General features: G+C 37.5%; 1 protein-coding gene and 1 long non-coding RNA gene across 7 annotated transcripts in view; one reads left to right on the plus strand and one right to left on the minus strand.

Moving 5' to 3' along the window:
* The window catches only part of CSRNP3 (cysteine and serine rich nuclear protein 3), a 105,037-nt gene that overhangs the window by 68,824 nt on the left and 8,534 nt on the right, over nt 1–27,679 (minus strand). For 2 of the 6 annotated variants that reach the window (XM_055572388.1, XM_055572386.1), the window contains exon 2: nt 17,321–17,491. In XM_055572388.1, coding sequence (XP_055428363.1) covers nt 17,321–17,468 — 148 coding nt within the window. In that variant the 5' untranslated portion in view covers nt 17,469–17,491. The other 4 variants (XM_055572390.1, XM_055572387.1, XM_055572389.1 and 1 more) reach the window with 4 other exon arrangements.
* LOC129646360 (uncharacterized) lies at nt 8,531–17,418 on the plus strand. Its single transcript, XR_008711882.1, has 3 exons — nt 8,531–9,004; nt 15,054–15,084; nt 17,282–17,418. It is a non-coding gene; the product is annotated as an uncharacterized LOC129646360 (long non-coding RNA).

Raw genomic sequence — 27,679 nt, forward strand, 5'->3', positions numbered from 1 at the left:
TTACTTCAATCAGGTCTGTTTCTGAAATTTTGGTTAAGAGTTACAACCAATATTTTCACCCGTATGTCCTCAGACCTTTGGAAAAATGAATGAAGGTCATGTAGTACTCTGACACACACTCTTTTATACATGCATAATTCTATTATTCAAGAATTCTAAGGTAATTGATTTTGCTACTCCATATAAAGCATAAAATTGAAAATTGGAGAACTAATTGAGTACCAAGAATAACCACAAAAATAAAGTTAAAAAAACTTTGCATATGGCCAATATGCATTTAATACTTTGGCAAGCATTTTGTGGTTTTGTAAATATTACATAGATAATATAAAGGTAATCTTTATTAAAAGCAAAAATATATATATATGTATATTATAAATGTTTTTACTTTTAAGGCAATACAAATAAAAGCTGTACAATGAAGTTTTTTGGATTAAGATTATATTTTATACTTAGAAAATTAAATGATTTCATTTCATATTTAGAAAATTAAATCACACCCATATAGTTTTCTGCAAAGATTAAAATCAAGCCTAGATTAAGAACTGTAAATCAGAGGAGAAAAAGTTTCATTGAGCAGATCATTTGATGCTTCCGTAGAAAAGTCCCTCTGTCCTTGGGATTCTCCAGGCAAGAATACTGGAGTGCGTTGCCATTTCCTCCTCTAGGAGATCTTCCCAACCCAGGGATTGAACCTGTGTCTCTTGTGTCTCCTGCACTGGCAGGCAGATTCTTCACCACTGAGCCATGGGGAGAAGCCATAGAAAAGTAATTGTGCATGGTTAAAAATTCAGGTGCTAGAATGAAGTGACCAGGGTTTGAATGTGGTTCTGCCCATAACAATAGGACCCAGGAAGACACTAGCCTCTGAATTCCAGTTCCTTCATGTGCAAAATTAGGATTAAAAGTAACAGCTGTTAAGTATATTAATGCATGAAAAGTATAGCAGTAAATATAATTTTTTTTAAAAAAATCTCACATTTCTTTTACGATTTGAAAGGAAACCCACCCTTCTAGTGAGTTTGGAACAGATTTTGTCTCTTAATTGGAAACTTTAAGAGATGCTAACTAGAACACCAGAAAAAAATTTTTTTTTTTTAAATTTATTTATTTTTTAATTGAAGGATAATTGCTTTATAGTATTGTGTTGGTTTCTACCAACATGAATCAGCCATAGGTTTACCCCTCTCACTTGAACAGCAATTGTTTTTTTAATGCATATTCTTATTTATTACTTGTTTACTGTCTGTGCTGTGGGCCTGGGCCAAGCACAGGCCTCCACCCTGCGATGCTTTTCCTGCTTGTTACCCTTTTTCCTTTCTGGATCCCATATTCTGAGTATGTAAGTACACATTTTCAGCGCAACCGACTGCACTATCTTCTTTCTCGCTCGCTTCCTCCTCCCTCCTCCCTCCTTCCCTGACTTTTAAACCTCAAGTTACTATCTATTTCTTCTAGTACACTGTCCTTGATAAATGTTATAGAAAACTCTCCAGAAATACCTGTGCCAACACCGTACTTCTCTGTGCTGGTATTTACACAAAAGTCACCCTTTATTGATGTTCTGATAGTGCCTAGAATTCAGGAGAATAAGTCCAAAAGACATCAAACACCTGCTGTGACTCTTTCCCATAAATCCTGTGGTGGAGTGCACTCATAAAAGCTCTCACGGTTCCATTAAGATGGTCAAAGAGAGAACTCTGCAAACGGCTGATGCTAATGAGCTCATAGATACTTTTAAAGCCTGATGTGGTCAATCAAAGGGGAGGCAGCTGCCAAGACACCCTCTTCTCTGCAGCTCTGAAGCACTTCCTGCAGGGAGGTGGGCCTGGCTGCTGGTGCCACATGCCCAGCCTTAGGCCTCAGTCATAACAATGTCAGCAACTCTTCCCTGCTCCTTTTACTCTAAGAAGAAAATACAACTCAGAAAAAAAATTAAGGGGTTCAGCTTCAAAAAAACTTAAGAGGACAAAACTCTGATTATCTGTCCTGCATTTTAAATACAAAGAAAACAATAAGCCAATACACCTTATTTACTTTGAACCCAATCCATGTAATGAGTGTCAAATTAGCACCTCTCATTTGAAATGGAATCTATGTGCTATTTGATTAATTGGCAGTAGACTGTATATTTTCTGAATTGCATGAAGACAGTTAGGAAATGTTTTCAGAAGTCTGAGAAGTGATGCTAGAATGAGAAAGATTGTCAATGCTGTTTTCAACAAGAATTATGTGAAACAATATGATCTAACAATACAAAAGTACAGGATCCAGAGTCACGCTGACATAAAGACCAAAAGCTGGCCCCATTACATATTAGCTTTGTGATTTTGGGCAACTACTTAAAATCAGCATCATATACTTCATAGGTTATGCCAATTAAGTAAAATAACATGTGTAAAGTGTAAGTGCAGTCCCCAGTACCGATGTTTAATAAAAGTGCAATTAATGCCAGTTATTACTGCTGTAAGAATGGAGAGTAAACTCTGGAAATTCTTACTTCCGTATCTGTTGTATTGAATCTCATGATGTTCCCTAAATATTGTTCCCCTGCCTAGATCATGAGTATCAAACAGGTAGTAAACTGAACACGGCCTCAAGAAGAATTTCACTGGACTAGATTTGCTGTTCTTATTGTTACCATTAAATCTAAAGTCTTTTGGGGAGGTATACTCTAGATCCACCACTCCTTCTCATCATACACTTGGCTCCTTTCTCACAGACCTACGACTTGCCTGGATCTGAAGATTTATCTGGATTTGCATCTCTGATCTAGATTTTTTCAGACTTCTATCCCACTCTACCAAAAACACGACTGCCATATGTCTCCTTCCTCTTGAAAGCTATTCTCTGCTCATGTAGTTTTCCAAAATAAGTATTAATAAAATTTGTGTTGTCTCTCATTAGAGTCATCATTATGATAATAGCTAACACTTCCTGGGCACTTAATAAAAATCAAGTACAATGAAAGCATTTTGCCTGTATTCACTCATGTAAGCCACAATCAAAGTTCCAATGCAGATATATTTTTTACCAGTGTTTATAAATGAGGACGGCTTCCCAGTGGCTCAGGGGCAAAGAAACTGCCTGCCAATACAGGAGACACGGGAGATGCAGATTCGATCCCTGGGTCAGAAAGATAGATCCCCTTGGAGAATGAAATACTACTCTAGTATTCCTGCCCAGAGAATCCCATGCACAGAGGAACCTGGCAAACTACAGTCCATGGGGTCTCAAAGAGTCAGACGTGACAGAGACTGAGCACGCACGCACGCATAGATGAGAAAACCAAACGTTAGAGCTACTACGTTACTTGCTACTAAGTAGACAATCTTTGAAGAGAATATAGGCAGTTTGAGTCTAGACATTGTATTTTTAACTAACAGATAGACTAGAAGGCCATTTATTGTGGATTTTAATAGTCATTCTGAAGGAATCATCCCAAAGTGATTATATTAATGGTGCGAGTTTCAGTCATGTGGTAGAAGATATTTTAGGACAGAAAAGCCTCTTAAAATATACTCCCTAAATGTCTGCACGTTGTGTTGACAAGTAGGGTTGACCTTACCAATTTTAAAACACAATTAGCACATAAATGAGACAAATGTAGATATTTACTTTTATAAATAACATTCCATGACATCAAATGACTATATATTTTACATTTTACACATAGTCCAGACAAATCATCCCTTCCAATTCTTCATTCTTTTGTGACTTTCTTTAGAGACTTTTAGTTAGAATACTCCTTTGTGGTAATGAGATATTTCAGAATGTTCACTTATACGTTTCAGATAAAGACAGCATTAAAGATAATTTTTTAACACCATAATAAGTACATGAATATTCTATTTATTTTCTAACATTTCACTGTTAATAGGACAACATACATTAACTCCTTATCCAACCATCATCACTTATTTTTACTCCGTCCTCATTAAACTGTCTTTTTTTATAGTTCTAATGTACTATGGGTTTCCCAGGTGGGGCAGTGGTAAAGAATCCTGCCAATGCAAGAGACGCAGGTTCAGTCCCTGGGTCAGGAAAGAGCTCCTGGAGAAGGCAATGGCAAACTACTCCAGTATTTTTGCCTGGGAAATCCCATGGACAGAGGAGCCTGGCAGGCTACAGTCCATGGGATGGCAAAAAGTCAGACACGACTAATCGACTAAACAACAACAATAACGTACTATACTTTGAGTGCATTATCTATTTAATTAGGACATCCTAAAATGTGATCAATTAAAATAATTCACATGATTTTCTGTTCTTTATCTGGTGCAACCTATAAACTAAAAGTGCCAGATGGAATATTCTATGGGACTTGTATACAGGTACATTAATGGTATACAAACATAAACACTGAAAACACTAAGATGTCCTCAAGCATGATACTATAAATAACTCAAGCTAAAAGACCGTCAGAAGCGTATTATATTTGGAGGGAAAAAGGATTACCTGAATCTTACATAATTTAAAAGACCTTGAAAATCAATCTATTTCATTTTTTTTTTTCAAATAAACGATATAATCATGGTCAAAGCTACTTCTAACAGAACTAAAACTAGACTGAGGATCTTCTGGCTCCTCAGTTGTGACTTTTTCAATTAAAACAAACTGAAGGAATTTGCAGTAGAGTGTCTCATTCTCGCAAATTCAACTGATGCAATCAGGAAAGCAAAATCATAGCAAACCTAAATATTTTTCTTTCATAATAGCTCTCAAACACAAGCAGCTATTCACTGATAATCAAATAAAGAAACAATATTCCTTTTTAACACCATAAAGGAGACATAAAGGTTATGTGGGACTTATTGTGTATACAGTTTAACAGTGTATTTTAGAAGTACAAGAAGCAAATTTTGATTAGTATTTTTCTAGATATCACTGTGCAGCCTGGAACATGACACCTGGGAAAGAGATGGCTCCCTACATTTTAGGACCCAGGCAATGAAGGTATGAGGTGTCAGGAAAAAATTTGATAACATCACTTGGCTATCATTGTGGACAAGAGAAAGGCACTAAATGAATACATTAAATTTAGTTCTACCTAATGAAGACACACAGCTGGAAATATCAACAACTTCAGATATGCAGATGACACCACCCTTATGGTAGAAAGTGCTGCTGCTGCTGCTGCTAAGTCACTTCAGTCGTGTCCGACTCTGTGCGACCCCATAGACAGTAGCCCACCTGGCTCCCCGTCCCTGGGACTCTCCAGGCAAGAACACTGGAGTGGGTTGCCATTTCCTTCTCCAATGCACGAAAGTGAGAAGTGAAAGTGAAGTCGCTCAGTCGTGTCCGACTCTCAGTGACCCCATGGACTGCAGCCTACCAGGCTCCTCCGTCCATGGGATTTTCCAGGCAAGAGTACTAGAGTGGGGTGCCATTGCCTTCTCCGATGGCAGAAAGTGAAGAGGAACTAAAAAGCCTCTTGATGAAAGTGAAAGAGGAGAGTGAAAAAGTTGGCTTAAAGCTCGACATTCAGAAAACTAAGATCATAGCATCTGGTCCCATCACTTCATGGGAAATAGATGGGGAAACAGTGTCAGACTTTATTTTTTTGGGCTCCAAAATCACTACAGATGGTGACTGCAGCCATGAAATTAAAAGACGCTTACTCCTTGGAAGGAAAGTTATGACCAACCTAGATAGCATATTCAAAAGCAGAGACATTACTTTGCCAACAAAGGTCCATCTAGTCAAGGCTTTGGTTTGTCCAGTGGTCATGTATGGTTGTGAGAGTTGGACTGTGAAGAAAGCTGAGCACCAAAGAATTGATGCTTTTGAACTGTGGTGTTGGAGAAGACTCTTGCGAGTCCTGTGGACTGCAAGGAGATCCAACCAGTCCATCCTAAAGGAGATCAGTCCTGGGTGTTCATTGGAAGGACTGATGTTGAAGCTGAAACTCCAATACTTAGGCCACCTCATGCGAAGAGTTGACTCATTGGAAAAGACTCTGATGCTGGGAGGGATTGGGGGCAGGAGGAAAAAGGGACGACAGAGGATGAGATGGCTGGATGGCATCACCGACTTGATGGACATGAGTTTGGGTAGACTCCGGGAGTTGGTGATGGACAGGGAGGCCTGGCGTGTTGGAATTCATGGGGTCGCAAAGAGTCGGACATTACTGAGCAACTGAACTAACTACCAAATTTGGCTTGAAAGTTTCTAGTGGGCTGCAGGGCTCTACTGTTTTTCGTTATTCAGAATATAATGGTAAACAAAATACATATGCAATAGCAAACAAATATAAAATAGTTGCAAATTGTGGTATGTGCTATGAAAGGGAAAAAAGGTGCAGAGAAAGAAAATAATGGGGATGTAGAGAGTGGGTGATTCACAGATTTTTATCCCAAGTGAAAGATACATAAAACTTGTCAAAAATTGTAAAATATTTCAAAGTTACAGATGTAACATGTACTTATTACCTACATTTAATGGATACTAGTATTTAGCATATTAACTTTAGATTCCTCCTTTTGAAATATAAATGAAAATGAGAAAGTACAGTTAAAGCACCCACCATCCATTCTTAGACCCTTCCTTTCTGGACTTCCCTGGTGGCTCAGATGGTAAAGCATCTGTTTACAATGTGGGAGACCTGGGTTCGAGCCCTGGGTTGGGAAGATCCCCTGGAGAAGGAAATGGCAATCCACTCCAGTACCATTGCCTGGAATGAGAAAGTACAGTTAAAGCACCCACCATCCATTCTTAGACCCTTCCTTTCCAGAGGTACCAATTTTCACATCCTTTTTGATCATGCCTTCCTATGTATATTTTTTGTTTCATAAAATAGATTGTTTTTCTGTGTGCTTTAATGATGTAAGTACTGTCTTGCAACTTGTAATTTTCACTGAACGGTATATATATATACACATAAACCTGACTATTCAGTTCAATCTATTACCTGTTTTGTCATTATATGAACAAAGCACAGCTTATCCGACCCTATACTGATGGGCGCATGCATGCATGCGTGCCTGCTCAGTTGTGTCCGACTCTTTGCAACCCCATGGACTGCAGCCCACCAGGCTCCTCTGTCCATGGGATTCTCCAGGCAAGAATACTGGAGTAGGTGCCATTTCCTTCTCCAGCGGTTTTTCCAAACCAGGGACTGAACCTGCCTTGCTTGTGTCTCCTGCCCCAGCAGGCAGATTCTTTACCTCTGAGCCACCTGGGAAGCCCATATTGATGGACAGTTAATGGTTAACTTTTCACTACCGGGTTTCCTAGATGTCATGCTCACAGTGCATCTGACACAGTACATTTTGAGAGCTCCTGCCTCAATATATGCTTATCAATAAATGATATTGTCAAACTTTAAAATTTTGCCATGTTGATAGTACATCATGTGTGAAACAGTGTCTTCTTTCAACTTTAATTTCCCTAATTACTAACCACAGAATTGAACATCTATTCATAATTGTATTAGCGTTTTTCTGTGTATTATATATTTATATTCTATGTCTATTTTTTATAGGATTGGCTTTTATTTTTATAAGAGTTCCTTTCATATTGAAATAGTAATCCCTTGTCAGTTAATGAATTACAAATATTTTTTTTCCTGTCTGTGCCCATTGCTTCACCTTTTTAATTGCATATTTGGTCATATAAAGGAGCTTAATATATGCAAATATATATTTCCTTATGCTTTGTGTTACTCACATACCTGACATAAAGATACTCTACATTTTTCTACAAGTTTTATAGTATTTGATTTTTTTTTTTTTTACATTTAGGTATTTAGTTCATTATTGAACTGATTTAGTTCATTGGGAATTCATTTTCATATATGGTATGAATCAGGGATCTAATTTTATATTTTTCAATGTGACTGGCCAGTTGTTCAAAGAATATTCACTAGAACAGTCTCTGCTTTTCCATCTCATTTGCAATGTCTCCTCTGATGTAAACTAAGTTGCCATTTAAATGTTGCTCTGTTTCTAAGCTCTCCATTTGTTCCATGTGCAGTCCCATGTTCTTTAACCACTATAACATTTTCAGTACTGAGATATGTTAGGGTAAGCACATCCTCCCCTTTCCTTATTCTTTTTCAAAATTTTACTGGGTCATTTTTTAAGCCCTTGACCTTTCACAGAATGGAGAAGGCAATGGCACTCCACTCCAGTACTCTTGCCTGGAAACTCCCATGGACAGAGGAGCCTGGTAGGCTGCAGTCCATGGGGTCGCAAAGAGTCAGATACGACTGAGCGACTTCACTTTCACTTTTCACTTTCATGCACTGGAGAAGGAAATGGCAACCCACTCCAGTGTTCTTGCCTGGAGAATCCCAGGGAGGGGGAGCCTGGTGGGCTGCCATCTATGGGGTCACACAGAGTCGGACACGACTGAAGTGACTTAGCAGCAGCAGCAGCAGCTTTCACAGAAATTTTAGGATAAATGGTACCTACATATTTTAATGTATTATGTAAAATTATAATTAAATAAAAATATAAGGAGTAGCATACTTTTAAATCTCATTTCATCTAGCTCTTTTTTTTTTTTCTTTTTTTGCTGGGTTATTGGAAAGCAACTCCAAGATAGTACCATTTTCCTGTAAAAACTTGCATATATATCACTAACAGATGAAGAGTTTGAATCAGAATGCTCTGGATGGGGTGATCAGAGACAGCTACCTCAAAGAGCAGATATTCAAGCTGGAACCTCAAATATCAAGAGTCAGTTATTGGAAGACTCTTCCAAGAAGGATCTTAGAGCAAGAAAGTTTGTTACATTCAAATAACTGAATCAAGATCAGTATGGCTGGAGTTTGGAGATGGAGGGAAGGCAGGAGAGGAGTTGGAAAGGAGAGCAAAGTCTCAGTCATAGATTTTTGGAGGCTGAGGTAATGAATACAACTGAAAGCAACTAAAGGACTCAAATAGGAAAGAGATGTGATCCAATACACTCCTGCATAAAGAAGAGGCTGATTTTCCTACAAGAGAGGAAGCTCAGAGCAGCTGGCAGGCTCCTGCAGCAGTCCAGAGGAGAGATGCAAGTCGTATGTACTGGGAGTACAACACATAAGGGGATCTGTGGACAGATTTGAGACCTATTATATAACATGTGACTCTAGGGGAAAGACAATAAGACTAAAACAGAATTTTTTTAAAAAATCTTAGGGCTGAAATAAACAGCTCAATATAGTAAGTCATCATTTATTAAGGCTACATGTGAGGTCCTGATTCTAAATTTAAACCAAACCAAACCACACTAAATGAACTGTACTTATATAATGTTAGTGGTATGAGTTGGTAATACCTTTTTTTTCCCTAGCTGTTTCAAAGAATGGTGAAGGTGAAAGCATCTTGGATTCTCTCAAGTGTGTTATATTGCTACTGCCTAAATAGCTGCACAGCATCCAATTAAATAGTGATGTTTCTGCCTGGGAAAGCTGTATACAAGCAAATGAAACCAGAAAGGTGCATGTACATGCTGGGAATACATAATTACAGTGGGAACCTATTTAAAACCCCGTTCACCATTACACATATTCGGATATAATAACCGATAAATCAGGATCCTGATATATCACAATGACATCCATCCAAATCATAAATTACAGAGTTAGCCTGAAAATTGGTATTTATTTCCACTAATGTCCATGTCATTATGAAGTCCTACAACAAATGCATCTTTTTTTCTTTATGTGATTTATTTGTACTAAAAAAGAAAACTCTTTACAAAGCTAAGTGCTATTTATCAAGGATTTATTAGCAATTGAACCAGCACCAGTCTTAGGGCTGAGACTATATGCTTAAGCTCTATACATCTCCAAAAAGATAAGGTATACACACAAATAACAATGGTGTAAAACAGAATACAATAATTTAGAGAAGGGCTGAAGAGCTATTAGACTGTAAGTTTCTACAGAACTGAATGGTGTCTCCTTTACTTTTGTATTTCCAGCTCCTAGTACTAGGGCTATGGCAAACAGTAAGTACTTAATAAGTGTTCATTCATCCACTTACACAAATATTTATTAAGAGGTTACTAGATACGAGACACACAAAGACCTAGCTCCTGCCTTTGCTGAGCTTACACTCATTCCTTTGAAACTCATTTTGAATGCCCTATTTAAAGACAGAAAGAAGGACATGCAGAAAAGGAAAAGAGGAAAGTAGGGTTCGTGGTGATGAGAAGGCAAGGTAATCTGTTCAATATGATGTCAGAGCTGGAGGGACTTGATGAGTCTGCTAAGTACTCTGTGCTTTGAGATGGAAGAGAAAACAACCCTAGGCACCTTAGGAGGAGGCCATGTGGCAATAATGGGCAGCCAAGTTGAAAACACCCAGTTTTATCATTTTCTCCAAAACTTCTTAAAGTGTTCAGCTGTTTTGAATAAAAAGGAAATATGGAGTAAAGGATATGGGAGGAAAATGGTTAAGAGTCCAGGCCTCACCGCACTCTCGGCAAAAAAAGCCAAAACAAAAGAGTGAATATAAAGGGTGCTCTGGAAAGATATGTAAAGATAAAAAGTGGGTATTATGTTGGGGAAAGGGATTCCCAGCTGGTCCTAGTGGTAAAGAGTCCACCTGGCAATGCAGGAGACATAAGAGATGTGAGTTTGATCCCTGGGTCAGGAAGATCCCCTGGAGAAGAGCATGGCAACCCATACCAGTATTTTTGCCTGTAGAATCCCATAGACAGAGAAGCCTGGCGGGCTATAGTCCATGGGGGTCACAAAGAGTTGTACATGACTGAAACAACATAGCATGCACCCACATGTTGGGGAAAACAAGAGTATGAGATAAAAATATGGGTAGAGGGAGAAATGGAGTGGAAGGAGAAGGGGTATGGTCTGAGTTTAGAGCACTGAGATTTGATATTTCAACGATAGAGCTGTACTGGTTTGTCAAACTATCATGGGTAAAGCTGTGGACACAAGCAGCTATGAGTGGAGAAAAATGATATGAATGGAACAGAAGACTCCAGAATAGAGGTGGTCAAGGAAGCAAGAGGCTAATGGTTCAGTGAACTATCACATGGCTATTCACATCACGGTGGGAAATACTGGGATGCAAAGAAGATAGAAAACCATTGCCAAAGTGTTTGAAATACCAGGAGATTCAGGAAAGAGGATGAATAGAATAAGAGACTTGGTAAAGTTTTCATAGAGAAAAAACATTTGATATGAGCCTTGTAGCGGGTACAGAACTTCGTAGTCAGAGATTGAGAAGCAGAGGAGAAGAACTTTCAGCCTGAGGGATGGGGAAAGGAAGGTCAGAGGAGGCAGCCATGGTTGACTATTTCTGATTCATTGCACTGGATTTCCCAGACCTCTCAGGCAAAATAATCTGAAAATAATTCCACTGTATATCAGTCAATGGCTTTTATAACACATTCAAGTGAGTATTAAATATTTTCCAAATGGACCACTAACTTGTATCTATTTCTTTCACTCAAACTACTTAAATCCCATATTTCCACTAAACTAAACACTTAATGACTTAACTGGTCCATGGCTGGTGTCCAGATAGGGACATGACCTACTATGTAAATCTGCAACTGGTTCCAGATCTGATCTCACAATGCCAGGCTAATTGGTTCTTTTCTAGCACAAGGAGATGAAGGGAGTCAGGGTCTGGGAAGGTCTTAATTTAACAGCTTATCAGAGGTTCCTTGCCCTATGTTGCTTATCTTTTCCTACTTGGTTTCTGCTCTAACTTAAGACCAATTTTGATCCTTGTTCTTAGAACCATATTATTACAAGGTAGGAAGAAGCTTTTGAGGGTCACATGGTGCCTACTCCTGCTCAAAGACTTCCCTAAAACTTCGATCTTCACTTTCTGCCTTAACACGCCTCCATTGTTTGAAAAATTATTGATTCAGGGATTGATTGCTATGTTTGTTTTTGCTATAGTAAGTTCTTAAGTTATTATCACAATGCTGAGTAGACACAACCTGTAATCTGAGCTGTATTTACCGCCGGTAGTCTATCATTTTGACATGTCTAAAAGCACCTACCACAGACACTGAACATAAGATACACCATATCTGTCAAAACTGAATCTAAATGTTCAATGCATGTTAACTGCTTGGTAAAGAGAATAGATATGTTTTGGTTGTACTTCCACCACAAAGTTTCATGTCAAGATCTGATTTCCATTGATTTTTAATCCCTAATCCCACTATAAAATGTGCAGTCAGTGGGAGGGAAATGACATTGGAGGGAAACGGTGACTTGGATGCACGTGGCAGCATATTCACGCCCTATGTATTCAGAGAGAAACCGAGGGAAGTAAGGAAGGAGGCGGGAGGGCAGGAGACAAACACAGATTATAACTCAGCCATCGGGTAAATTAATATACCTCTGAATGTTAACTTCTACTTGTATAAAATGGGTACAATAATGGCTCCTAATCAAACAATGATTTTAGGCTACCCAGTGAACTCAAGAATGTGGAACTGTACATTAGAAACTCTTATCCTATATAAGACATCCACCATCAGATTTCACATGCAATTTAGAATACCTATCATTTTGCCTTTTGATATTTCCACTTCCTAAATACTATATGTTTATTTGTAGAAACACTATGTTTCAGGAAAAATATGTGTTCCTTGGGGGAGGCTGCTTCATCGAACAGCTTCTCATTACTTGTGGGAAGTGCCAAGAACCTTGAAAGGGTAGGAAAAAATCATACCGGCTTCTCTGTAGCTCTCCCTGTGACAGAGCTCAAGTACAGGCTGATTGGCTATAGAGCCACAGGGATTTGATGAAACAAAGCGTTCCACAGCAATACAGAATCCAGCGGCTTCTATCTCAAGGGAAGTACAAGATATGACCTTGGTTGATCGCGGGCGAGTATGCTAATTGCCTAGCAAAACTCCAGAGTCCAAGGAAAAAGGCATAATGTCTTTACTGATTTACATTTCGAAGCTTTTAATATCATAATGTGATGTGCTACAAACTGAATAGGCTTACAGAAAGCATGGAATAGCATGGAATTTTCTACTACCATAGATGCTGCCTCGTACTACATGATTTGTAGCAATTCCTATATTTGTAATGATAACAAAATATTATGTTACACAATATGTTAGTGCTTATAAAGCACTGGGTGTACCTGACATTTTAAATTTGAAAGACGAGCTCACAATGAGTGAGATTTAAATAACCGTATCTTAAAAGATCTGTGTGAAGCTTAATTTGGTTTCCTAATACCACATAAATTTGATAGTAATCAAAAATCCTTCTTTATGGTAATTACTTTTATTTTGAAAGTAGACAAATATATTAAAGAAATAAGATTCATCAATAATAATACATATTTCTAAAAATGACTTCAGATCAGTACATACTTTAATCTAGCTGAAAAAATAAATAAAACATTTTACAAAAATTTGTGCCTCTATTTGGGGCTAGCAAATGATTTGAAATACATTTCAAGAAACAAGAAATCTTTTTAAATACTCTCACATGGGTTAACATGTTCAGATCTTTTATACAGCAAATATTAATAATCTAGGGAGAATTTTTGTTTTTTGATGTTTTGCCTTTTTTTCTCCCACTTTTTCTCCTTCCCCATAATGTTAATATGGTAAACTAAACAGACTATTAAATCAAAAGGGCACTTTTGATTAAATCAATCATTTAATTGTCTTTAAAAATGAAAAATCTCTGCCAGATTTCATTTAATACAAAGTTAAATTATCAAGTTTGAAAACTAACTATTGCCAACTACCACTGACAATAAATGATGAGTTGAAAATTTCAGTAACTTCTTGGGCACCACAAAATATGTCTATTTTATTCAACAGGAAAAATAACATCTGTTGGACATAACTCATAAAAAATCTTTACTAGCTAACTGAAGCATTGCATGATTTAGTGATCATGCCATTTGCTTACATAAACACAATCTAAACTACAGTTATTTTAGTTTAAATTTAAAACACTTTTTGTGAGATATATAAATATTAACTGAAATAAAAATTAACAAATATGAAATTAATCTATCATTCTAATACTTCAAAAAACCAAATTGCTTTCAGTTTTTAGAGTAACTTAATCATTGGAGAAAGAAATGGCAACCCACTCCAGTGTTCTTGCTTGGAGAATCCCAGGGACGGGGGAGCCTGGTGGGCTGCCATCTATGGGGTCGCACAGAGTCAGACATGACTGAAGCAACTTAGCAGCACTTAGCAGCATGATACAAAGACATTCCCTGGCAGTGTAGGTAAAATTGTGTGTTCTCCTTTTCTTAACACTACCTCATGTCTTCATGCTGTGCTGTGCTAAGTCATTTCAGTTGTGTCCGATTTTTTGCGACCCTGTGGAATGTAGCCAGCCAGGCTCCTCTGTCCGTCATACTCTCCAGACAAGAATACTGGAGTGGGTTGCCTGTGCCCTCTTCCAGGGGATCTTCCTGACCCAGGGATAGAAACTGCATCTTCTGCATGCAGGCAGATTCTTTACCATTAGCACCACCTGGGAAGCCCCATGTCTTCATAATTATCATGAAAATACTTAACTGTATCAGCTACCATAAACTTAATGAATCATTTCCCCACTCTTAGACACATGACCTTCCTCTTTCCTGCCCCAATCCCCATTTTTTGGCATTGCCCTCAACCATCAACATTTTCAATTATGCATTTTCCCTGTGTTTTTGATGTTTTCCCCTGTAGACAAATTATCTGAAGCATAGATGTATAGAGATGAATATCATTATGGCTCTTATATTTCCAAAGTGCTTTATAAATTTCATTGCCATCAATAGCAATATGGATGTACATACAATTTGTACTGTGACCATCACCAGCACTTAAGTACTGTACTACTATTTTTTATTGGAGAGAGGAACACTAATTTCATGGAGATGAAATTTCCACGATTTCATACAATGAAGTCTCACTAGTACTACTTTACTCTGTGTTATTACTACTATAATGCTTCAAAATATTTGCTAATTATATTTGCTATCATGTTGATTATCTTTGAAGGTATGTATCTTAATTTATATAAAAAATTTACATGTGTATTTTTGTATGCCATTAGACAATAATGCTTTGCCATACTAACTGCAAATTTCTTTCCAATATAGATTATTTTACTTTGGGCTTTGGGAGGATCAGGTATGTTTAATACTTTTCTATTATTAAATATTTTAAGTATTTTGCAATGTGACTTTTTTATGTTACTTCAAAGCTCAGATAACAATCCTACCAAACATTTAGCAAATATGTAATTTCCCCCATGATATGAATTTTAAAAATCTTTGTCTACTTACTCCAACTGAAATGTATTTTGGTATAAGTTGTGAGATGGATTTCTGAATTTTTCTATTTCAAACTCTAATACCAAAATCATTAATTAAATACTTCCTCCCTCTCACATTGTTTTATAATGCTCTATTCATATAACATATGTATATATAATATATAATTCTTATCTATACTACGTTGAGATTTTCTCTATTTTCCTAGATCTAATACAGTACCAAAAATGTTAAACTATATAATTTTCTATGATTATTTGATATCTGGGGTAGCTTTTCAAGATTTATGGCTTCTTTTTAAAAATATCCCTTTATTCTCATTAGCTTATTTTTCCAAATAGATTTTATTATTCCATCACCTCTAAGAAAGTCTAGTTGAGGGTTTTATAAAGATTATACTTTTATATCCACAAATTAATGTGGAAAGATTTAACAGATTTACCTTTATATCCAGAAGTATAACCTGTCTCTTCATTAATTCAAGTACTTTTCTAACTCACAATAAATCGCATTATAAAGATATGTCCAATATTATATAATAAAAGGGCAGAATGAGATAATAGAAAAGGTGAAGACTATGGGATGGGACACATAAATATATGGAGAGAGATATATATATATGTATATATACACACACATGTATATATGTGTGTCTAGTCTTAAATCCTATGTGATCTTGGGCAAGATATTTAGCCTCTTTGAGCCTCAGTTATTTCCTCTGTAAACTGAAGGTAGTGGTTCTTCCAGGATGGCTGTAAAGGGTAGGAATAATGTCTATAAAGCTATTGGATCACAGCATGTACCCAATAAATGTGAGCTATGAGAATAAATTTTAATATAACATGTGCTCAGTACTTGACATTTTACAAAGTTCTTTCATGTGTATTATCTCACTAGCTCTTTGATCTTCACAAAACCATCTTAGATGATGATGTTGTTGTTATTATCACTGTTAATATTAAGGTCAAACACGTAACATACATCTTTAAAATCAAAACACAAGCTCATTTCACACTATCATGACATTTGTAAATATATCTGAAGATCAACCTACATCACACAATTACTTTGTCCCTGAATATTTGATGACATTTTTGTTATAATAATTGTAGATGTCATCTCATTCTATTTTCTATGAATTTTGCTTGCTTAAAGGAATGCTGTTGATTTTAGTATATGTGTCTCATGTTCAATAGTTTTATTGAGCTCCTTATTAACTCTTAAAAATATGATTAATTCTCTTGGTTTTCTCGGTAGTCACATTGCCAAAATAAATTCTACATTATGTAATGACATATTAATAAAATCAGCTACTTAACTGAAAAATAAAAAACTAATATTAGTTATTTGTCATCATATCACGATATGTTAAAAGCTTCCTATGGGAAACATAAACTCAAGATTATTTAGCTAGTAATAGTTTCATTTAGCCTGTAGATTGTATTACCTTATGCAATTCTCTTGTCAGTCCTTCAAACCTCACAGTACCTTGCCTGACAGGAAGGTGTGATGCTACAGTGCAGTGGAAAAAGAGAAAGAATACAGCTTTTTTATTTTGTGGGCTTTAAATATTATTCGTAAGGATAAGAGAATAAAGGGATGTGTAGAAAGAGGTATAAACAGTACTTGCACATTTGGGAGAGTTTTGCTGCTGTTTAATCTCTTAAATCATGGTTGGCTATGCGCTTTCTCAGTGAGCCCAGACTTTCCACTCCCAAATACATCTTCTCCATGTTTTTTTTTTTTTTTTTCTCCTAGAGTATCATTTCAGCTATGATGAGGATACATTTTTTGTGCCTAGACATGTCTTTCCGCATCTACTGCCAGAGTAGGGCATTTCCTTTGAAAAGTAATAATAATAAAAAGTCATTTTTCATTGAATCTGTTGGTTAACACTATCAAATAATCCACTAAACAAAGGAATCCACTGATGCCTCAAAAATCTTTCATTTTTCCTTAATCATGTCTTGCTTTTAGTTCAATTGCACAAGCAAAACAAAATTAGTAATAACAGTTAAAAAGTCACCACAATGATACAATTGTTTTCACTGTAGAACCAAACCATCCGTCTCAGCCATGGCTTTTGTACTCACGGGGAAAATGATTAGAAGTGGATGGATTGACACTGTCCCCACTGTCAGCGCTTTCACTGCTGGAAACTTCATCATCTGATTCCCGCACAGAGGAGCAGGGCGAGGAGCCGTCAACTTCTTCAAACTTCCTCTTTAAAATTCCACTCATCGCTGCAGCGCTGTCACATGTACCTGTAACAGGAACGGGAGCAGCGGAGCATTGAAATATTTGACCACTGGATGTGCAGCCAAGGTCTCTGGAGTCATTTTTATATGGCTTTTTATACATGAGCTGAGTTTTCCCTTGAAAGGATCACTAAGCAGTTTTTTAAAAAATATTTTCAGAAATGAAATTAGATTAAATATGAGCATCTGACCATTTGCTTACCAAAATGTAACAATTTTTTAGACATATTTCATTTTAATGCACTACCTCTATTCCTTTTTGTTGGCAAGTTGAGAAAATCCACTTAAGTCTGTAAAATTCTGTAACAAAGATAAATGTTAATGTTCCCCAAAGTCCTAAACGATTACTGGAAGGAACACGGATAAGTATGCAAAAACTTCATACTCAAGTTTTAAAATGCAAGAAACCCAATTAGCTGAGCACAACGAAGCATATGCAATCAGGTCTAAATTTAGGTAGTTTCCGCTTAACTATTACAATAAAGTGAAACGCTTCCACATGATACCTGGTTGCTGAAGCTGTCGCCACAGTTTCAGAAACCTCCTAAGGATATTTACCAGGGATATAGCACTAATTGGGTGGGAAGAGTGAAGAGTGGGAAGTGGAGGTAGTCTCTCCTAAATTCTTTCTCTAGGCTGAATGATGTGTCTTCTCTCCTTGAGCTGCCCTCTCTCCATCTTCATCATTTACCTTGACATATGCACAAGGGCATAAACTTTCTGCCAATGTAAACATATTTCAGGAATAACTTATCTACATATTAGCTCAGATATAGGTGGATGGTCTAACATTGCTAAATTAAATTAACTAAGCTGAAGGTATTACTAGGTTGATTCCATTCATTCTATCTTCCATCTTATTTATGTCAGCTGATTTTTAACTCCCATTTAAGTTCTTTGTTACATTATCTAGGTACTGGCTTCAGAAATTGCTGTAATTACCTCCTCCTCTATGCAAATCACACAGCGCACAGCCTGACCAGATCCCCAGAGCTGGGCCAGCTTTTCAAATTCTATTTAGATTAGCAGCATCAGAACCACCTAAGGGGGAAATCTCAGAAATGCAAACCCTAACTAATGCAAACTCTAAAGCCTCATTCCGGATCTACTGAATCAGAAACTCCCTTGGAGGTTAGGGCCTAGGACACTGCTCTCCGAAGCCCTCCAGGTGATTCTGACACATACTCAAATTGAGGGCCATTTGCCTAATTTCTAGTCTGTTCTCCAGTAGCTCCTTCCTTGAGTGTGGCCACACACCAGCCCCAGAGAGTTATATAACTCAGCACTCAATTCCCAATAAAATCTTCTGCGTCCATCACTGGTGTGACTTCTAGTAAAGTTAAGGACAGTATTAGATGTCTCTTAAGTATCATTAATTTCAATTTACTCTACTCATCTATTCATGTGTTTAGTAACCAGTAGGCATATGCTTGACTCCTTCGGTGGAGTAAGGGGATACAAATAGGAGTAGAATGTGTTACCTGCTCCCAAGAAGCAAGCATTCACTATGCTGGGCTGCATGGAATTGAGAATACCTCCAAATTCATGTTCTATTTCCTTGTTTTACTAATTTATGTCTTTTCATGACTTATATTAACAATAGATAACTGATAGCAATACGAAGATACTGCTCTGTCCTCTCTTTTGAGAATAAAATCTCTACTCTGACTCTTCTTTTACCACTATTCAGATTGGCTTATTATTTTCTCTGTCTTAAAGAGTATGAAATGCATATAATGTTCATGCATATCTGAGCAGGGTGGAGGGGGAAAAAGATATTTTAAGTAAAGTTCCTGAAATAAAAGTAGGATAGGATATAAATTTGAAAATTGTTCACTTCAAACAAGATGCAAAGTAATTCATGAGGGAGAGAGACCAAGACACAAAGTAATACAAGATGGAAACCCATGTTTAAAAAGTACATTTTAAAATAAGATATTACAATGGTAACACTTAAAAACCATGTCCTTAAGTGCCACTTAACCATCTGATCTCCCCCAACTTCCTTAAGAAAGGCAGATTTCTTGACAATCAAGAACACCCAATTGGCCCAAAGGAAACTACATTCCAGCATGGCAAAACGTGGTACTTGGCACTCTTCTCTTCCTTTCTCACTTCCTCAAGCATGAGAGGGGAAATTTTTGGAGGGATGCTAAGAGAATTCAAAAATCTCTTTTCCCATTGTTGTTACATTTGTACTGGCAAGACCTGAAGCAGTGGAGTTGAAGGCTGACTGCAATTTTTGTCTACATCTTTGGGACTGAAAGAGCCTAAGCTCTTCCCAGGTCAAAGGAAAAAAGGAACTGACTGCTTAAGATGGGATTAGTATCTATGCTGAAAATTAAACATTCAAATAATTACAGGTGGGTATAACTTTAACTTTGGGCTTCCTTGGTGGCTCAGATGATAAAGAATCGGCCTGCAATGCAGGAGACCCATTGAAAGCAAACAGTAGTGGATGGGAGAGAATAATTAGCAGGTGGTTGTCCTAGTCCAAGTGAGAAATGGTGATACCCTTGATTAATATGTGTTTCAGGGTTCGATCCCTGAGTCAGGAAGATCCCCTGGAGAAGGGCATGGCAACCCACTCCAGTATTCTTGCCTGGTGAACTCCCTGGACAGAGGAGTCTAGCGGGCCACAGTCCATGGGGTCACAAAGAGTGACTTACACTTTATAACTTTATAACTTCATTTGTACCAATGAAACTGGTTAAGTGCTAAACTGCTTGTGCAGCAACCAAGCATAACACCTGTCTAGTTTCACAGCCTTTAAAAAATATTATTTGAGTGTAACAAGATGTTATAACAAATTATGAGGGCTAAATGACCTATTGCTTACCAGCAGATAAACCTTAATCAAGACCTAATAGTGGAATGGTAAAAGGAGCATGTGGTTTTCTCCTACATCATCTACACTATCTCACTAGGAAGAAAAGAATACAAGAATCTAAAGGGAAGGTCTGTTAATAGAGGAGTTGTATATACTTGGTTTGCTTGTACCCTGTATTGTTTCTCTCAGAATTTGAGGACAACCATATGTAGGTAGCTAGGTATAAACGCAGGTGAGCAGAATCAATGCTTGTCCTGTGGCTGCACAGCTCCTTAACTTGTCATATATTTTCTTCCTAAAGATGAGACATAATTAAACTTGGAAGGTATGAAGCCAGTGAAAAAGTGGTCAACATTTCAAATTGGTAAACAGCATCAAAGCTCGAAGAACAGAACATAAACCTGGACAGGCATTAATTTACTCTAAATATGATAAGCTGAAAATTTGTCTCGTTAACAGCCATTTAAATACAGCTACCATTTTCCAATTCAAGAAACACATGTTAATCAACGGTATCACCATTTCTCACTTGGACTAGGACAACCACCTCCTAATTATTCTCTCTCATCCACCACTGTTAGCCTTCAATGGGTTTTCCAGGTTGGAGGCAGAACAATAAATTTAAAATGTAAATGTGATCATGTCCATAGCTTAAAACTCTTAAGTGGCTTTGGATTGCCTTAGGATAAAGTTCAAAATCCTCAAAACGGCTTATAAAGTCTTTAACAACATACTGTGGTTAACTTCACCTTTTTGGACCATTTGGCCTTGTTGCCAGTATTTCAGCTCTAATAATAATTCACTTTCTCCAACCTGTCTTTTCTCTCTGGACTCTAAGCCCTTTGATGTATGCATGATTTCTTGCAATCTCCTTTTTAATTTCTTTTCCCATAGCACTTACCACCTCCTAAATCTATATTATTTATTTATGTACTTTTAGGTTTATTGATTATTTTTCATCCCCTGCTGGAAGATACAAAAGTGGGAATATTTGTTTTCTCTAAAGATGTTCCAAGCATCTACAACAATGCTTTATATCTAATAGGGGCTCAGTAAATATTTGTATGATGAATGAATGAAACTCTTCCATTTCCATAGTTTAATTATGTTGTCAGTGTCTATTTTCTCTGATAGACTAAAAGCTCCATAAAGCAGAATCATGTTCATCTCATTCACCATTCTATCTCTCCTAACAAAATATCTGGCATATTTGATTAGATGAGAATCAAAATGAGATGAAATTGACCTCAAAACGTCATACAATTCTTTTTGCTTGCAAGCAACCCAAAAGCCAATTCTAGCTAACTTAAGCACAAAGACATCTGTTGGAAAAATACTGAACTAGTTGATGCAATCTAAGATACAGCTGAAATGCAAAATTGAGGAACAGCAGGAATAAGGACAGCTTCTAGATTACGGCTGTAGAAATTCCTTGATGAGTTTTTTTGGTGTTGTTTTTTTTTTTTTAACAGCACCACTGTTACCGGGTTTAAGTCTAGCAACTTCTGTGTCTCACAGTTTAAGCCTAATGTTCCAAGGCATGAGCAACCTTTAGCCCACTTTGGGTCAGGTGTCAGTCCTGTGACCATTATACTACAGGGCCAATGGGCAAGGAGCCACCCAATTAGGTATCACTACAAAGAACCTCACCCAGAGGCTTCAATAAGCTCACCGCATTTCAAAGTCAATAGTCTCTCCTTGTCTAGCACTGATTTATCTAATTTTTTCGTTTATTAATATAGTCCATGAATTCATCACTTGGCCAGCCTCTTGGTTTGGGATTCCTTTTTCCCTACACTAAAGTGCCCTTTCTATTGCCAAATTCAACTTTAAAATTCTAAAAAACATCTTATAATCTTGGATATATGTTATTCTTAATTAACATATACTATTTATTTCATATTTGTATTAGATGTGAGAAGCCTCTGGACACATTTAAAGAAAAAGTAGTTGAAAAGTAGAAATGTCTCCATCTCTACTCAAAAAGATACTGATAAACTACACCAGATTTTCTATGATTATAAGTACAATTATTTTATTTAATGTATTTCTGGAAAAAATGTCAGAAACCAGAAGGCTGGAGGGTGAAAATAAGTAAGACATTGGATAAAACTGTACATTTTAATGCCTTGGGAAGAATGATTGAAGCTAAATTTTGGGTATTTATGTTGGAATTTATTTGGTATTTATGTTGGAATCCTGTTCATGTTCCTCTCTTTCAACAGACTAAAAATTTCATAGCTTTTCTAGGTAACTCACTGAGTTCTTACTATCTCATTTATATTCATCTTATGTTTAATCCTTTTTTCTTATGACAGTCTGTCCCTATTTTTAATGTTTTGCTATGTATTATAAGGAAATGGCCACAGAAAATATGGCTTAAGAGCATCATCAGTCTCTTAGTTCTGTACAGCAAGTTCTTTGATTTGGAGAAGATTCATTTTAGAGTTGCAAGATTTAGCAAATTAAAATAAAGGATACCCAGTTACATTTGATTTTTAGATTAAAAAAATAACATTTGAGATATAAATTTACCTATTATTTGTTGCTCATCTGAAATTTAAATTTAACTGGGCATCCTGCGTTTCTTCTGACAACCCTAACTGGTGCTCTTGGCTCTTGGTGAAAAAGCAGAATGACTATGAAATCAAGAAAACATCTACATAAAAGATGCCACCTACCGACTGGAACTGGGGTGTCCCTGATAGTTCAGTTGGCGAAGAATCCACCTGCAATGCAGGAGACCCTGATTTGATTACTGGGTCAGGAAGATCTGCTGGAAAAGGGACAGGCTACTCACTCCAGTACTGTTGGGCTTCCCTTATATCTCAGCTGGTAAAGAATCTGCTTACAATGTAGGAGACCTGGGTTCGATCCCTGCGTTAGGAAGATCCCCTGAAGAAGGGAACGGCTACCGACTCTGGTATTCTGGCCTGGAAAATTCCATGGACTGTATGGGGTCGCAAAGAGTTGGACACGACTGAGGAACTTTCACTTCACTTCACTTCACTTCACTAACGAACTACCGCATATGAATATTCCTGTCCTTTACCAATCAGACAAAACCCAGTAAATGAAACATGTAAGGTCATTAGGGTAAATCACAAGTTCATCAAACAACTGAAAAAAAGATGAGGGGGGTGGGAGATAGTTAATAAGTTAAGGGCAAGTGTGCCCTATCACTGATGCTGGAAAAAATGCATTTAAAAGGAAGTAATTCTGGCATGGCAAGAATTTCTTTATATTGAAATGGGGAGATATTTTCAGTGAGATGCTGTTTCTTCCCTAGGCTGATGGTTCACTTGACCTGCAGGTCCTTAATTCCATGGAGGCTACTTAGACCAAGAGCTATACATGGTCCTCTCTCAGGAACAAAGAGGTGTGTCTAGAGCCCCTCTGCTCAGTTTTACCTGGGTGTATCCTTTGCATTGGTTGCTTGCTAGTTTTGTCGTTAATCAAAATGAGAGTAACCTTTAACCGCAAAGGTCATTAACAAAGACCCTTCTGCCTTGGTGATGTGGCATAAATCAAAGGAGCATGTTAGCTTGCATTGCAACCTGACATGAAGGACATTTCTTCCTGGTTTATCAAAGAAGAAAATAATTTACTTTACATCCTCATCATATTCTTCCAGCAAGCACAAAAAGCGAAGAAACCATACTCAAGTTCTTTCCCAACAACTCTGATAAGCTAAGGCTGTTCACTTCGGGCAGCAATGGGCCCAGAGCCCAGGGACCACTAGTGTCAGGATTCAGTTGCACAGAAAAAGCAGCTTATTCTCCTTTCCTGTTATGCAGAATGGAAAGCAATTTTGATGTTTCCTCTGGTTGCTTCACCAAATTCAAATGATGAGATGAGAAGCACTGCAAACAGGTTGATGAAAATACTGCTGTACGGCTCTCCTGTGATAGCAGGTGGGAAAAGCTTAGCTGGCAAAACCAAGATTATTCACAATGTCACACTTTATCAACTAGATTGTCTACAGGGCCAGAGAGAGGATGAAGACAGTTGCTCAATTGATGGTGTGCAGGTTTTATTCCAGTACTTAAGAAAAGAGGGCTTGTCTGAAAATATCTTACTGAGTATTTTCTGGTGGGATATCATTAGTTATCAAGAGGTGTTCCTAATTGCATGCGTGCTTAGTCACTCAGTCGTGTCTGACTGTTTGTGACCCCATGGACTATAGCCCACCAGGCTCTTCTGTCCACGGGATTCTCCAGGCAAGAATCCTGGAGTGGGTTGCCATGCCCTCCTCTAGGGTATCTTTCCAACCCAGGGATCAAACCTGGGTCTCCAACATTGCAGGTGGATTCTTTACCACTGAGCCACCAGAAAGCCCATCAAGATACAATTTTAAATGAGTTAGTTTAAATCAAAATCTTTTTCATCCTCAGTTTTTTATACCATGAATTTGAGTAATCTTTGTTCTGCCCTGACATTCACACTGCTACTGCCCTTACACTGTTACATGAATCAAATACTGACTATTGGCTGAAGTTGCTACTAAATAAGATAATTATTATCTTAAGAAATTGGCATCAGACTTTGATGCCTTGACCACACCATGCCAAACGGTCTCAGAATGCTTATGCATTTCGTTTTAAAAAGGGGGGATATCCTCTTCCACCATACTAGGCCATTTCTGCCTTAACCCATTTGGCAAGAAATTAACATAGCTGCTGCCAAGAAGATAGGGATTTGGCAATGAATTCACAAGGTAAAATCCTGCAAGGTGTTTCCATGGGGCACCACCAATGTGAAAAATGATACTGGTGGTTTGCCAATTCAAGGAGTGCAAGTTAGCCAAATACATTTCTCTTGTCCAGGTGTCTGCTTAAGCCAAAAATGCTGGGAGTGCTCTTGTCTAATGAATATTTTTGTTGGAGAAACAATTGGAGGGTTCCCCAATTATGTATGAATTCCTTATGCCAGAGTTACCTGTGACCTTGAGTTAAAGGTCTGAGTTACTTTATATATTTTGAATTTCGACAATTCTGTAGCTTGATGATTTGCAGTTTGAGAATTTAATTAAAGAAATGAATGCTTGCCCCTGAAACAAGTGCACACGTGCATATGCCATTTATCCATGGATTTCCTGGTTAAAAACTTCTGCTCTAGTGACTTAACGCCATTTCCTCAGCTTTGGTGGACATCCAGAACTTGAAAGAATAATTGATTGTGAACACATTAGTTTAAAGTATTCTAGAAGTCTGAGCATCTGTTGCCTCCTGTTCCTTTTACACTAGGGTCATCCCTCTCCTAAGGCAAGGTTCTTTCTCCCCTAGCTTCTTCTGCCATAGGTGCCAAAGAGTGAACTACATCTCCTGTGGACATTCCTTACTGATTTCAAGGGTTCCTTTCTAAACAGTGTCTGTCTTTCCTAAGATGTAGTTTAGACTGCCTCATTCCTTTTATAATAATGCCAGTCACCATTTGATGAATATCTATTATGGGCCAGACACTTTGCACCTATCCTCTGTAATCTTTTCCCAAAACCTGCAGGGTAGTTTTAGCAAAGGAAACTGTGGTTTCAGAGATCTAGGTCATTGGTCCAGGAGACCTGAGCCAGACTTTCTCTGAAAAATATTTCCTGACCAGCATCACACTGGGCCTAATGACCTCCCTAAATTCACAGCACAGCACCTGGTTGATGCACTGAGCAGTATTTACTATACTGCATCAGAATGACTAGTTCACCTGACTGTTTCACATACTTGACTGTAAGGTTCTTCCTGGACTGAATATGTATTCCAGTGCCTGTTCAGTAAATGAATGGTCATCAATTTGGAACCTAATCCTGGATCAGCTACTAACAAGTGGCCTAATTTTAGGTAAGAGGATTACCTCCTCTGGGTCTCAGTTTCCACTTCTATAAAAATAAGGGGCAGGGCATACCTAGTAAGAACAGGCTCTGATGCAGTACAGTCCCCACAACCAAGGAGTAAATGATAAAAGCCTGGCCTCCACAAAGGTGGACGCCTCTAACTCAGTACTGTCCTGCCTCATTGTGTGCAAACTGCAGTGTCTAAACTGATGCATGCCCTACTGGCAAAGGAATGGAAGGCTACTCCACTTACTAATGCTAAACGGGTTCTATAGAACCCCAATAAGCTTTCCACACTACCTGTCATTGGGATTAGTGTCCATATAAGACAGCCAGAACTTGGTTTTCAATGCTTCGTAACCCTAAAAACATCGTTCATTAGTTGTTATTTGGCAACACCAAATAATAGAATACATGTGGACAGAAAGCCAAAGTTGTTCCCTAAAGTTAACTTTCAGGATGCACTTTCAGTTAGCAAGAGCAGAGAGACCCAACCAGGAACATGATAAGGCTTTTAAAACTGTTGAAAACTGATCAAGTGCCTGTTGTAAGCCTATTTTTCCTACCCCAATGACAAAAGTACCAATGAAAAATTTATTTTATATGCTTCTGTTAAGACTTAGTCTAATTTCTTGGATGACTGGCAAGGCTTCCCACATTAGGGGGAAACAAAGGACCACACAAATGTGAAAGAATTTAGAACTATTACTGCAGCACTGGAAGTTAACATTTTTTTCTCCTGAGCACTTAAGAAGTTTCTCTTCAGTCATTTAGAAATGTTCTGACTAAATAGTAGAGTAGTCAGCATAGATCAAAAGATATTTGAGAGATATGACATCCTTTTCCTTCAGAAGAATCATGGGAATAGACTGAAGTGAAAGATCTTTTAAAAACACTTCCTTGTAAAGTACCCTAAAGTGGACATCATAATAAATATGATCAAACTTCAGGACCATACCCATCTAAGCACTGGGATCCTGCCAAAGATACCGTGCAAAAAAAAAAAAAAATTAAGAAGATTTGAAAAATTAGAATAAGTAGAAAAAGCACTTTACATGTTCTTTAAAATGATCACTACCTGAGGCAAGATATAGATTTTTCTTACTATCGAAGGCAGATAGTAAATAGTTATTCAACCTGCAGCTGACATTGCATGAAGCAGCAATTAGTAAAAATAATTTAGAGAGTAAGATTAAATACCTGAATTTTCAAGTCTCAGAGAAGGTTCTCCTGGCATAAATTAAAATCATTTCACAATAGAAATAAATCACACAGAGCTCAAACAATCTTAAAACTTGGAAACCCACTATTGAGAAAAGTTTCATCATTCAAACTAGTTTCACAAAAGCAGAATCATGATATCCCCCACCTCCCACCACCAATTTATCCAACACTTGGTATTCATGTATAGTCATCACAGAGCACTTCTAGGTATGCTACTGTTAAAATAATTTGTAAGTTTCTTCTAGATTTCTTTTGAAAACCCTTGTGGCTAAATCAATTGATGCAGTATTTCTAGACTTCATTCTGATACAGAGGA

This window comes from Bubalus kerabau, chromosome 3, assembly GCF_029407905.1.
Source record: "Bubalus kerabau isolate K-KA32 ecotype Philippines breed swamp buffalo chromosome 3, PCC_UOA_SB_1v2, whole genome shotgun sequence".
Lineage (NCBI taxonomy): Eukaryota > Metazoa > Chordata > Mammalia > Artiodactyla > Bovidae > Bubalus > Bubalus kerabau.